The 14,506-nt window shown below is 42.0% G+C and overlaps 1 protein-coding gene across 2 annotated transcripts in view; it reads left to right on the top strand.

The window, feature by feature from the left end:
• The window catches only part of LOC143285717 (uncharacterized), a 114,010-nt gene that overhangs the window by 63,716 nt on the left and 35,788 nt on the right, over positions 1-14,506 (top strand). For both annotated transcript variants that reach the window (XM_076593122.1, XM_076593123.1), the window contains exon 6: positions 13,308-13,381. In XM_076593122.1, coding sequence (XP_076449237.1) covers positions 13,308-13,381 — 74 coding nt within the window. The remainder of the gene's footprint in view (positions 1-13,307; positions 13,382-14,506) is intronic.

The following is a 14,506-nucleotide window of genomic DNA, read 5'->3' on the forward strand; positions in this document are numbered from 1 at the left end:
CTGAGGGCGAAAGCCAGGTATGTTTTTAAAAAGAGCCAGAGAAAATCATGGAGAGATTTTTGCTCTTCCTTAACCTCCAACACACCCAAGAAGAAAGTGTGGAGGGTTTTAAAAAAAATTAAGGGCAAAAACGTCTGCCCAACTTTTCATCATCTTAAACTCTCAGATGCTCTGGTCACAGAGAAGAAAGCAGTTGCCAGTTTGCTTGCCTCCACAGTTTCAGTTTCAGTAGCTCAAGGAGGCGTCACTGCGTTCGGACAAAACCATATACGCTACACCACATCTGCCAAGCAGATGCCTGACCAGCAGCGTAACCCAACGCGCTTAGTCAGGCCTTGAGAACACACACACACACACACACACACACACACACACACACACAAAAAAAAAAAAAAAAAAAAAAAAAACAAACCCACACACACACACACACACAAAAAAAAAACCAACAAAAAAAAAAAAAAAAAAACAACAACAAAAAACGGGGGAATAAATAATAGATAAGCTTGCATAAATAAATAAATAATAATTATAATATAGAAAAAGGTAGTAGTAATAATATTAGTAATACTAATAAAATGATAATAATAAAACATAAATAAATAAATAGATAAGACAACAATGGTGATAAATAAGCAAATAAATGTAAAATATGAAGACACACATTCACACATACACCCACACATGCATAACAGAAATGCACCAGACATGCAGTTTCACATATATGAAAGCACAGTCAAATACATATAAACGTACATGAGCTCCAACACACACACACACACACGCATTACCGTGCACCTCCTCTACCCCCCTCCTCCACACACTCATTTCTAGTCTAAGTATCGCAGCTTCCACGGCACACACACACACACACACACACACACAAACACACACTCACAGAAATGAACACTTACTTGTACAAGCACATATGAAAGCACAGTCAAATACATATAAACGTACATGAGCTCCAACACACACATACACACACACACACACACACACATTACCTTGCACCTCCTCTACCCCCTCCTCCACACACTTATTTCTAGTCTACGTATCGCAGCTTCCACGGCACACACACACACACACAAACACACACTCACAGAGATGAACACTTACTTGTACAAGCACACACACATACGCCCATATCTCCCACCCCCAACCCCACACACGTACATACAAAGATATATATATATATATATATATATACACGTTCCAATATCCTGTTGCTCCCACAGTGTAGGCATGCATACACTCACATACCTCATCCTCTACCCCACCTCCCCCCGCACTCCCACCTCCCCTCACACACACACACACACACACACACGTACACATATCTCTCCTGACACTTGTGTGCAATTTCACTCTCGCGCATTCACAAACGCACTCAAAAGCACAGACCCACACATACACACAAACACACACAGCCGCCACTGACTGGCCGCAAGAGGGATGGGAAAAGATCTCTGATGCCAAGAACGTGGCATCTAGTGTGTTGCTCGGTCTATTGTATTTGGAAAGGCCCACAGAGACTCTGTTCCGTTTTGAAGAAATTTGTGCAATGTTGGTTTGGAAATGATGCCGATATTTGTTTGATTTGCAAAGCATCGTGCTCTACCTTTCATGTCAGATTTGCGGCCGCTCCCTCTCTCTGCTTTTATTTCTTTGAGGCGATCAATGGTGTGATGGCCTTGTACCTGTTCTTTTTGGTATTCTTTGACTTTTCTGAGGATTTCCGATTTTCCTAGATGTAGGCTGCTCGTTGGTGTTGCGTTACCAGCAAGTCTGTCAGCTCGCTCATTTCCCTTAACACCTGCATGTCCCGGGCAGTATGACCATGTGAGTTTTTTAATCTGAAAGTTGCGCATTGCGTTATGCCACTCTGGGCTTCCCATTCCGTTTTCAATTTTCTGTATGAGGTTCATTGAGTCGGTTAGAATCATGGCATGTTGGTTTCCGGGCGTATGGAAGGACGATAGCCACTGGAGGGCATGTGTCACGGCTTCAACTTCCATCGTTAGGCTGGAGGTTGTGACTTTGTAGGCAGCATTCTCTTCCCAAATTGTTTTTCCATTTTGTTTCGCAGTGAATCCCCAGCCAGACTGGTCTTTGGTGACTGAGCCATCTGTGTATATGATGATGTCCTCTTCTTTACTGTTTTCTTCTATAAGCAGCTTCACTTCCGCATCAGTTTTGCCCTCTGGCCATTCCCGACAATGTCTTCCTAGAGTGGGTGAAATGACTGTGTTGAATAGATGGTTGAGGTTTTCGGGGTTTTTCTCCCATTCTTTTGTTTCTTTCAGGTCTTGAAGTCGGCATACTAGCTGGATTGTGTCTTCTGCTTGCCCCATCCATGATCTTCCTCGTCCTAGACGGCTGCCTTTTTGTTCTTTGACTGCGTCATGCAGTGGGTTTTGAGGGTTTTCTAATGCTTTGAAGTAGGTCTTGACCTGTTCTAACTTGTTTCTGGCCTGCACTGAAGGAAGGTCAAGCAGGTATCGCATGGTTTCTGTGGGCGTGTCTTTTGTTTTTCCAAGGATCAGCCTCATAGCTTTATTTTGGACTCTTTCTAATTTTAGGAGGTTGCTTTGAGACGGTGTTGTTAGCCCAAGTCCGTAGTCGATCACACTGAGGACGAGTGATTGGTATAGCAGGAAGAGGTGGCGTTGTTCAATTCCTTTGGTTGCCATTGCTTTTAAGACTGAAAGGCCCTTTTTGCATTTGAGAACAGTGTTTTCCGTATGTTTTCTGAAGGTCAGCATCCTGTCGAAGTGTATTCCTAGGTAGCGTAGGCATTCAGTTTTCTCAATTTGAATCCCATCGAATGACACAGAAGGTGGTGATTTGCTCGCGGTTTTGTTGTTGAGGGTGCACAGCAACGTTTGGGCTTTCGCTGGATTGATGGAAGATCCTGTGTCTTTGCACCATTGAGCAATATTGTTTAGTTGTTTCTGGACGGCTTCAGTTCTTTCCTGAGCATTTTTTGAAGTTTTGAAGACCAGGCCGTCATCCGCAAGGGTAAGCACCCGAGCAATTCCATTGTTGTTTAAGTCTGCAAGGCCCTTCGTGTAGACATTGTAGAGGACAGGAGAGAGTGGAGACCCTTGTGGCAGTCCCATGGATAGTTTAGAAGGTGCAGACATCCAATCTCCGAGGCGTAGGACGACGGTTCTTTCCTGAAGCGCTGCTGCTATCCATCTTGTCAGTGTCAAACTTACTCCATACCTTAGTAGCAGCTCCATGAGGTGCGCAAACTGGACTTTATTGTAGGCATCTTCAAGGTCAATTGCTACTGCTAGTGTTTCTTCTTTTCTTTGAAATCCTTCATACACCTCATATGCAAAAGCAGCTGCATTTTCCCATGTGGACTTGCCTGTTCTGTAACCACCTTGATTTGAAGGGAGAATGTGCCTGTGTTCAAGATCCCTTGCAAGTTTCCTGGCTATCATGCGTTCCATGAGCTTTCCAACAATGTTTTGCATGGTTAGGATCCGGTAGCCGCTTACCTGACGATGGTCCTTTCCTGGTTTTGGTATGGGTTTTAAGAAGCTGTGTGTCCAGTCCTCCGGCACCTGTCCATTGTGGAGACTGTTTTGATATAGATTGAAAAGTTTGCTTCTGTCTTCTTCCGATAGCTCCTTGATGTCTGAGTAACGAACTTTGTCTGGGCCAGGAGCCGATTCTTTCTTGCCTTTAGCTATTGCCTCGTTTAGATCATCCATTGTCAAGTCATCATCAGGTCCAGTCTGCATAAGGGTTTGGTTTAACTCCTCAACATATTTCTTTTTCTCATCTAAGTTTCTTTGATCACTCTGTTGTATGAAACGTTTGAGCAAGGCAGATCCTTTTTCTTCATTTGTCTTAAGCTTGGTTCCGTCAGTGTCTAACATGTCTGGGGTTGTTGTTGTGCACGTTTTCCCTTCCATGCGACGATAAAATTGCCAGAACTCTGTCAATGTTGTGTCATAACTGAGTGCCTCGCAAAACTGTTTCCACTTGTCATTTTTGGCCTCTTGAGCAATGACTTCAAACTGTTTAGTTTTTTCTTTCATTTTTGTTTCAATATCTTTGTCCGGAGATGGTTTTGTTCTTTCTTTTTGCCAAAGTTTGACAGCCGCATGTTTTTCTATCCAGGCTCTCTCTGTGTCGGTATTCCACCATGGGGGCTGAATAGTTTGCATCCTGTTCAGTGCCGTTCTTTTGTTTCTTCTGCGTCTTAATTTTTCGATGACGGTTGTCTCTTTGGTTTCATACTGAAATGGATCACGCAGTTTCATACAGGGTTTATCGGACAGTTTCTGTAGACTGAAAGCTACCGGGAGGTGGTCGCTGCCTTGGTATGGAAGTGTCTCTGCATTCATTTCTGCTCTGAATTTTGGAGATGTTAGAGCGATGTCGATCACACTGTCACTGTCCCCTTGTCTTGTTCCAAGGCGAGTTGGGGATGTGGTTGTTAAAGGGCTAAGAAGAATTTCCCCTATCATTCCTTCAAGTGCGAGTCCTTGTGGGTTTGTGTTCCGCTGGTCCCATAACTTTGATCTTGCATTGAGGTCTCCACAGATAATGACCGAGTCTCCAAGTTCGTTCTCTATTTCCTCTAAAAAGGCCCAATTCTCTTTTGTTGTGCAGGTTCCTGGGTGAACGTAGGCATTGATGAGCACGATGCTTTTGTGAACTCCGTCAGGTTTGTCAAGACGAACCCCCAATAATTCACATGAGTTGCTACACCATTTCTCTAGATTTATGGTGGAAACTTTGTTTTTTAGGTTTTTGTTCAGTATGATTGCTACCCCTCTTCCTTCATTCCTTTGAAAGACTGTGAAATTCTCAAAATGTATTGGTCTGTCTGCACTTGTCCTGGTCTCTTGGAGACATAGAATGTCAAAATCATATGCCAATTTCTCAATTGTTGAGATAAACCTCCACAATCGAACTGAACTCTAGATCTGCCAACAAATCTGCTCGGTTTCTCAAAACCAAAAACCTGAAAGAAAAAACGCCCTGCAACTTCTCTTCCGACAACACAGAGAGCTACAACCTTCCTTTCACTATGAATGAACTAAAATCTGCCCTTCAGACCTGCACGGATTCCTCTCCAGGAATGGACGAGATCCATTATAAACTCTTAAAACATCTTCCCGAAACCTGTCTGGACACCCTGCTCAAAGTTTACAACCACATCTGGATCACAGGCTTTTTTCCACCCTCCTGAGGGAAAGCCCTCATAATCCCGATGCCAAAACCGGGAAAAGACCCCTTGAACCCCTCCAACTACCGCCCAATAGCACTGACCAGCTGCATCTGCAGACTGATGGAGAAGATGGTCAATGGTAGACTGATGTGGAAACTAGAGACTGACAGCCTTCTGGCGAAAGAATGGTGCGGTTTCCGCAAGCATCGCTCTACCGTTGACCATCTGGTTTGTCTGGAAACCACTGTAAGAAACGCCTTTGTAAATAAACAGCATGTGGTGGCCATATTTTTTTACTTAGAGAAAGCTTACGATACCACGTGGAAATTTGGAATCCTCTCGGACCTGCACAAGCTCGGCTTCTGAGGACACCTGCCACAGTTCATCCACAACTTTTTGGAAGACAGACAATTCCAGGTGAGGGTCGGCACCACCCTGTCCGACATTCACGAGCAGGAGCTGGGTGTCCCGCAAGGGAGCATCCTGTCGCCGGCTCTCTTCAGCATCAAAATTGATGACATCGTTCAGCTCGCTGTTCGTGGACAATTTTGCATTGTATGCAACTGGCAGCACGTATGTCAGCATTCAGCGACGGCTTCAGCTCTGCGTCGACAAAATCCAGTGTTGGGCAGAGGAGAATGGTTTCACCTTTTCGTCCTCCAAAACTGAGTGTATTCATTTTCACAACTTTCGCCAGTTCTATCCGGACCCTGAAATCCGTCTGGGAAAATCCACCATCCTGGCAGTCAAGGAAGCCAAATTTTTAGGGGTCGTTTTTGATCAGAAGCTGAACTTCCTCAGCTATATCAAACAGCTGAAAATGTCTTGTGAAAAAGCCCTAAACATCATCCGAGTTGTGGCACACACGGACTGGGGTGCTGATAAGAGAACTCTCTTGCACCTCTACAGAGCCCTGGTCCGGTCCAAACTGGACTATGGAAGTGTAGTATTCGGCTCGGCCAGACCGTCTTACCTGAAACTGTTGGACCCTATACACCACCAAGGGCTCCATCTCAGCTTAGGTGTGTTCTGCACCACCCCTGTGCACAGCCTGTATGCAGAAGTGGGGGAACCGCCTCTATCCAACCGCAGACTGAAGCTGACCCTAAACTATTACTTGAAATTGTTTTCTGAACCTACAAACCCTGCGTATGACGTTGTATTCAACAATCTCTTCAACAAGAAATTTAAAGTCAACCCAAACTGCATCCCTCCTCTTGGACTCCACATTCAGCCGCACATAGAAAATGCCAATCTGGATGTCGGTGGCATCTCAGACTTCTCCAAGTTCCCCGACAGCCCTCCGTAGACCTTTAGAACACCTGATTCAATCTGGCCTCGTACCGTAAAGACTCCAGCAGTTCTCTGGCCTACAGAACTTACTTTTCAGAACTCTGCCACAAATTTCCCACTTTCCAAAGAATCTTCACTGATGGTTCCAAGTCAGAGGACGGAGTCGCTGCATCTGCGTTCTGTCCCGCCTTTCCTGACTGGCCCTCAACGGAACACATCCTGTCTGACAGCTCAGTGTACACTGCGGAACTGACCGCACTGGTTCTGGCGGTAAAAATGGTTCTCTCTTCGAAACAAAAGAGATTCATGATCTTTTCTGACTCCTTGTCAGCCCTGGAGGCGATCACCTGCAGGAATATCACTCATCCCAAACTGCTGGAATTTTATGAAGCTTTTACTCTCGCAACGAAGAAAGGATATGAGGTTGTGTTGGCCTGGGTTCCCGGACATGTTGGCATTCGTGGTAACGAAAGGGCAGACCTGCTGGCCAGGAACGCTGTAAAGAAAAAATTATCCAGATCCTTTGTACCATACACAGACGTGAAGCAGAAGATGAACACATATGTTAAGGATCTTTGGCAAGAGGAGTGGAACACCCAGACGGACAACAAGCTCTTTCAGATCCGTCCAGACCTAAATGAGACCCTCCCTTCAGGGGTGAAGAACAGAAAGGAGGAGTCTGTGCTGTGCAGACTGCATGCGGGGCACACTTTTTTTTACTCATTCTTACTTGTTGAAGGGGGAAGAGGCCCCTCGATGTATTCCCTGTGATGAGCCTCTCACCGTGAAACACGTGCTCCTTGACTGTTGGGATCTGCATGACGTTAGACACAGACATTACACGGCGGTTTCTTTGAAGACTTTGTTTCGTGATGTCCCTCCGTGGGCGCTGATGGACTTCTTAAAAGAAGTGAACATTTTTAACCAGATTTGAAGGTTTTAAACTATGGAAGTTTTTTTTTTTTTAACTTTGGAGTGGAAAGTTTGAAGTGGTGACTTGTTTTAATTTTTTTTTTTTTTTTTACCCTTGTAGTTATTAACGCAGCGATAGCCTTGAGATGGCCTTAGTGGTCGGTGAGGCTCTAAGCACCAAAATTTCATTTCATTTCATCCATAAAAAAAAGAAACAAAATACAGCTAGAAATAGTGAGCCTATTGTCAGATTATACCTATAGAAGAAATTAAAACAGGCTATAAACTTATGAAAACAAATCACAGCTCTTGGAGACATGTAAGTAAATCACTGTCCCAACAATGACAGAAGTGAGTAAAGTGAACATAAAGGGTCAATCACAGTCCCAGAAACTGAACTGGCAAGCTTTTTGACAACAAAGAGCGTTTGGGAGTTAGAGGGTGAAGTTCTTTGATGACATTCACTCCTTTCAAGTTGCACGTGGGCCGATTAAAGTGACTGCTGTGCAGCCAGCTTGCCACCTCTTCAAACAAGTCATCTCTCTGATTCAGCGAAAAAAAGTGTTAAAAACAAGAAGCACATGTTTCACGGCCAGTGCAGGTTCAGCACTGCGTTTTGTGAAAATCGTGGGGCATTGGCCGTTGTCAGTTGTCTTCTGTCTGCTTTGAAATGTGAGGACACGCTTCCCAAAAGCCACGCCCCCTTGATGACCTCTGGCTGGCATTTGACCTGTTGTCTTACATCACTCCTCTCCCTCTCCTTCTCTTCTTCCAACACTGGCTGTATGTATTCTGTCGGTCATAGCCAGTTGTTGATAAACGCTGTCTGATTGTATGAACAGACTGAATTACCATCAAATGGGCTGTTAGTTTGATAACTGTCGTTGTCAATCACCTTCGTTTTCAAACCAATCATCAGACAAGATCAAGAGATCCTTCTCCATGCAGAGCTGTCCATAATCACAAGCAGAGCTTTCAGAATTGTGTAAATATGCTGACTGTGACTATTTGCTTTACTGGACGCAGTTTTCAATGCATTTGTTTGCACATGATGCAGCCCCGTTTCCACACGCGTATCATGTGGTCAGTTAGCAAATCATTATCGAGTAGAAAGAGGTCTTCTATCTGATGTAAGTTCATTTAAATAGTATTTTTATAATCCAGACACATCAAACTAAGTGTTCAGAGTCTGTTTATGTGAATTGAACCAAACTCCAATGAAGGAAAAATCGGAACATATGCAGGATGTCAATGGACGTCTTATAGGCACTATGGCAATACTTTTTGTAGAATGTCAGCTGATGTCTTATAGGCACTCTGCTGGTTAAACAAAAATATAAGTAAAACAGCGCTACAGTAGCAATTTCTCTGAATCTGAAAGCTTTATATAAAAATAGAGAAAATTTTCGAACAATTTCAGGGGAGGTTGAAGATATTAGTAAGTTCAATTTAAACAGTGTAGGTTGTCAATAATATTTAGGTAGAATAAATTCTTCTCAAACATTTTTAAGAGATGGATAACAAAAAGCAAAGTGTATATCATTCATTATCTTGTGAGTCTTAACATAATGGACAAATCAAATTATCGTGGTTACAAGTTCTGTATCTTTTATGATGAACTGCTAATTCTGAAATTCACCTTCACCTTCACCTCTCCCGTAGTCTGGGTTCAGACCGTTGGGGCACCGCTGCTGACCTGACCACCACCCCTCTCCACTCTTCACGGTTTTCTGATTTCCTCAGGGCGTCACCGAGCGTCAAGCCTGTCCACCCCCGGATGTTGTCTTCCCATCTCTTCTTCTGCCGTCCTCTCCTTCTGCCTCCTTGTACGGTGCTTTGCAGGAACGTTTTGGCAAGACCAGATGATCGGGAGATGTGTCCATACCACCTAAGTTTGCGTTTTTTCACTATGGACTGAAGGTCTTCGTAGGGTCCAGTACTTTGCTTGATTCTGTTCTTCACTTCCGTGTTAGTGATGTGGTCTCTGTAGGAGATGCCAAGTAGTCTACGAAAGCATCTCATCTCAACAGCTTGGATTCTTCTCTCGATGTCTGCAGTCAGGGTCCAAGTCTCGCAGGCGTAGAGCAATATTGATATAACCAGGGAACGCATCAGTCTGATTTTTGAGCTGAGAGCGATGTTTTTGTTGTTCCAGATGGTGTTCATCTTGTTGAGTGCCGTTGTTGTTTGGGCAATTCTCGAGAGTACTTCTGGTTTAGATCCTTCATCTGACACGATTGCTCCCAGATATTTGAAGCTGTGGACTGTTTTAAGTTTTTCGTCGTTGACTTTGATGTCAATGCTGATGCCGTTGGTGTTGTTAGTCATCAGTTTGGTTTTCTCCGCACTGATTTGCATTCCATACGATGTGGAGGCTTTGTCCAGATGATTGACCAGGCTTGCCAGTTCTTCTTCTTTTCCAGCCAGTCCAAAACCAAAACCATACTCGAACAAACAATGGCAAATCTTAGTTACCCAATGCACTCTGCATCTAGCATCTAAATCATACAACATATTCTAAGCTTGTGTGAAGAGCATGAAGGAACAGTCAGCATAGGCGGCAGAACAATCACAAACCTACGTTTTGCCGACGACATTGATGGAATTCTGAAATACCTAATCTAAATCTAGTCACTATATATTTTAAATGTCTATCCATATTCAACACCAACTAAGGTTTCAGGTAAGATACATTGTAAAATTCATTAAAAAAACTATACCTCTCACTTTTTTCTTGTGTTCAATTTCTATTATTGGTAAAAAACCAGAAAAGAACACCTGAATGTTGCCAACACCTTTGTTTAACCAAACAAAAACCAAAACCATACTCGAACAAACAATGGCAAATCTTAGTTACCCCATGCACTCTGCATCTAGCATCTAAATCATACAACATATTCTAAGCTTGTGTGATATTCTGCTATCCTCCATTTGTAATAATCTATGCCAGTAACGAATACATATAACTGCCGATACTAGATATATTGGATATCTATTTATTTCACCATGAACAAAATCATTAGGATTTCAGCTGACAGCAAAATTAGAAAGGTATTCTGTCAGAATCTTCAGTAGACTGCAGAACATCTGGTATCATCAGTCTTGCAGACCAACATCAAACTGAAAATCAACAAATCAAATGTCTGTTCAGTCCACCTATATGCCTTTGAAACTTGGAGAACGAACAAGAAAACTGAAAGCCAGCTTTTGAAGCTTCAAAGGTTGGTGATGGTGTTTTCGTTGAATCCTCAGCATTTCACCAGCAAAGAAGAGAGCAGATGCACGGGTATCAACAACATTGTGGATGAAGTGAAACAGAGACAGTGGTGGCTGGGCTACTTCTTGAGAATGACTAGAAGGAGACTTCCTTATGTTAACATCAGATGGGCACCACCAGGGATAAGAAAGAGAGACAGACCACTGAGCACATGGAGAACTGTGGAAGATGAATACAGCAGGCAGGATCCGGAACAAAATCAGCTGGCTCGCTCAAGACTGAAATGACTGGAGAAGATTTATTGGCACCTTATGCTTCAGCGGGAGCAAAGAAGATTTTTAAGTAAGTAAATATTTCATCACAAGAACTAAATAAAATCCGTGCTGAAACATGTTTGCTTTTATCCTGGTGGAGCACAGTATGCCTACCACTCAGTGCGGTAGACCATTTGGGAAAGTTGTTAAATGTATCTGACAAGCCACACTGCCAGACAATACAGATGTATGAGAACAAAGACAATGGCAATCGTGAAATATTTGGCACGAAAGTTTATTTTTTGGATTAACAGCAAAGCATTGAGAAATGGGCCTTTTGTTATGCACACTTGTTTGTGTCTTTTGCAGAAAACATATTGGTGTGCTACTGACAAATGGCATTTGCTACTGATACTTTGTCCAAAATATTTCTGACAAATCTTGCTGGGGGTTGGCAGGTCTGGATGTTACAGAATGGGATCATCACCTGTCTCATCTTTCCCACAAATTCTGATGTTGTCTTCAAGCCAAGTGTTCCCTGACATATACACTTACACAGACACACGTGCTTGCAGACAGACAAACACACACGCTTGCATGCACGCAGGCACGCGTGCGCGCACACACTATTATTGACAATAAAGACATCATTTACTAGTCCTGTTTCAACAGTGTTGATGATCTCTTCACTGAGATAAAGTAAGCATAAGATATATTATCTCTATCTGTCAGATTCTTTATAAAAACCAGCATCATAGGATAAAAATTTTGAGAATAGTGATGCCTCCAAGGCTCCAGGGGGGCTTCGTCCCCTGCCTTTCCCTTCTGCCTCGGGACCCCTACCTTTACTTTCCTCCTTTTTCATTGACACCTCACACAGACTTACATTTTAATGTCCATTTGGAAATGCTAAAACCCTTTTAAGTTTCAGGGGGCCTCATACAAAGTTACATACATTTTGATGCTCATTTTAAGGTTCAGAATAGTGACAACCTCATCAGCTTCTGATCCCTTAGACCCCCACCATTTTCCCTCTTTTTCGGTCTTCATTTGTTTTCATGTCTACTACATTTTATCTGTCCGAGAGTGAAAGTTTGTGTGATTGTCACTTAAATGTCACCTAACATGTCACACGTTATGGTGATATTGTGACATTAGGATGGAAGCTTTGGCCTACCTGATGTGATCCTTCTTTTATGTGACTGTACAGGACAAACTGGATGTACCACGAAAGTTTCACTGCTGTTGTCAGTTGTCACACAACTAAACTAATGTTGACTTCAAAACAGTTTCAATTAAAATTTTGTTTGCAGTATTTCCAGTGAAAATTTACAGCATTTACAAACAACTGAATATATTCACACAAAAACTATGCTTCCTTTCATAGTATATCCCAGCTTCAACCAGGCAGGAGAGATACAGAAGCCTGCAGTGTTAAACAGGTCAAGAAGTTTGAACAACATTTCTGAAGACGCACCCACGCAGGGGGTTATTCTTGACTGTGTTGTTCCAGTCTTCCCATTTTAGCCCATAGCATGCTCAGCTCTGGCTGGATAGGAGCTGGCCATGGGCTGTAAAAGCCCATCTCTGTTGGGACTTGAACCTGTCTTTCAAATCATCAGTCCACCACAGCAGCTCATGATGTTTTTGCTTTTTTTTTTTTTTTGTCTTGTGATTATATCTTGGTATAGATCATGTATCAGTTATCCTATAGAAATGACTATTTTGCATGAAGCAGTAAAAGGTGAATCCATTCAGGGAGCCATGGTTAGGTATGCTGGATGAAAAAACAAACAAAACAAAAAATGAACAAAAAACCCCTTGATACTCGTTTTCTTTGAAGTATTCATAAATTCAGCTGTTATTAAATAATACAGTAGTCGATTGGTTAAAGCGTTGGACTTTCAAACTGAGGGTCCTGGGTTCAAATCTTTGTAACGGCGCCTGGTGGGTAAAGGGTGGAGATTTTTCCGATCTCCCAGATAACATAATTATGTGCAGACCTGATTATGTGCCTGAACCCCCTTCGTGTGTGTACGCAAGCAGAAGATCAGATACGCACGTTAAAGATCCTGTAATCCATGTCAGCATGCTCACCCCCAAAAACAGAGTATGGCTGCCAACATGGCAGGGTTAAAAACGGTCATACACGTAAAAGCCCACTCGTGTATTTTCAAGTGAACGTGGGAGTTCGAGCCCATGAATGAAGAAGAAGAGAAGAAGAAATATTGCAGAAATGTGCATATATTCTCTGTGATTTTAAATGTAATTGAATGTCTGTATATAGTTGTATCATTTTGTTAAAATTTTGGTCTTTGAAGTTTGTGGACATGCTGTAGTTCTACCTGTGATGTAGTCTGTGCATTTGTTTTGACCTTTTTTACTTTTCACCTATTTATTAAATTTGAAAATTTGCTTTCAATTTGTTTATTTTTTTCAGGAATGTCTACCAATTGAAGTGGCCTGGCAGTTTCATACAAATGCTGTTTTATCACTTCAGACAATCTTTGACAGGTGTGTTAATTCAAATGTTATAAGTATTCGTCATCAACATTGTAAACAAAAAAATGGCTGAGATGAAAATTAGGATGCTAGTATATTACAGCATAATTTTGATCACGTTCATTTAACTTCCTTTTTTCAAACTGCTTTTAATTTAAACTCTTGAGTGCCGGGCATTATTTTGGCTTGCGCTTCCTATTAGCCTGGTGGGTTTTGGTTGTGAAAGGGTAATAACAAAACAGTCTAGCATGCAGACTACTGCAAGAAAGTAACATTTTTTTTTTTATACATAACCCATATTTATCTGAAAGAGAAATGAACAATATAAAGTTCTGATAGTTTGAAGTTATTTAACAAACTGGTTAGCAACTAGTGAACATAATTGTGAGATAAACAAATTTATATCGTTTCTGAATACATGGTATAGATTTTTAGTAAAAGCAGTTGAAATGAACCTTTTGTCTGAGACATAACCAGAATACCTGGTTTTTCATCATATATTACTTTGTTAGGTTTTTTGTTGTTGATTTCACATGCTTTGGGGTTGCTGAATCCATATCTGTTGGAGGCCAAGTCATACATGTTAAGCATTTTGAGTTATTGCATAACATCCAAAATGGCCGCCACCAGCTTTGTAAAGGATGTATGATGCATAATTGTGATTGTTTCATACCTGATATTTTTCTCAGTCAAGAAAATGATTCACATTACAAAAATAATTCATAATATCTTAATTTTATCCAATTTTAGCATGCTCTGTAAGATTTTTTGCTTTTCCAAGATGGCCACCACTGGAAAAAACCCACATTTCTTGCTCATGATTGGCAGGCAATATGAAATCAGTATATCTGGCAGAGTGAATAGAACTGTTGAAGAGAACTCACAAACCTCCTTTCCTTCAGGATTTGTAGCACAGAATAAGTAATGGTTGCATGTTTAGAAAGTAATAATATATAAACATAAACAGTTGATCCAAAGTGTCAACGTGGAAAAGAAGTAAATGTCTTTCACATTCTTGTCCAGTGTCCAAAAGCAAGACAGAGAGTGTTGTTATGCTCGCGATCAGGATAATTATTTTCTTGGTGACTGGTTCATGTGAAGAGTGTGTGTCAACAATGGCGTCTGACCCACTTTCTT

This window comes from Babylonia areolata, chromosome 9 (genome assembly GCF_041734735.1).
Source record: "Babylonia areolata isolate BAREFJ2019XMU chromosome 9, ASM4173473v1, whole genome shotgun sequence".
NCBI lineage: Eukaryota > Metazoa > Mollusca > Gastropoda > Neogastropoda > Buccinidae > Babylonia > Babylonia areolata.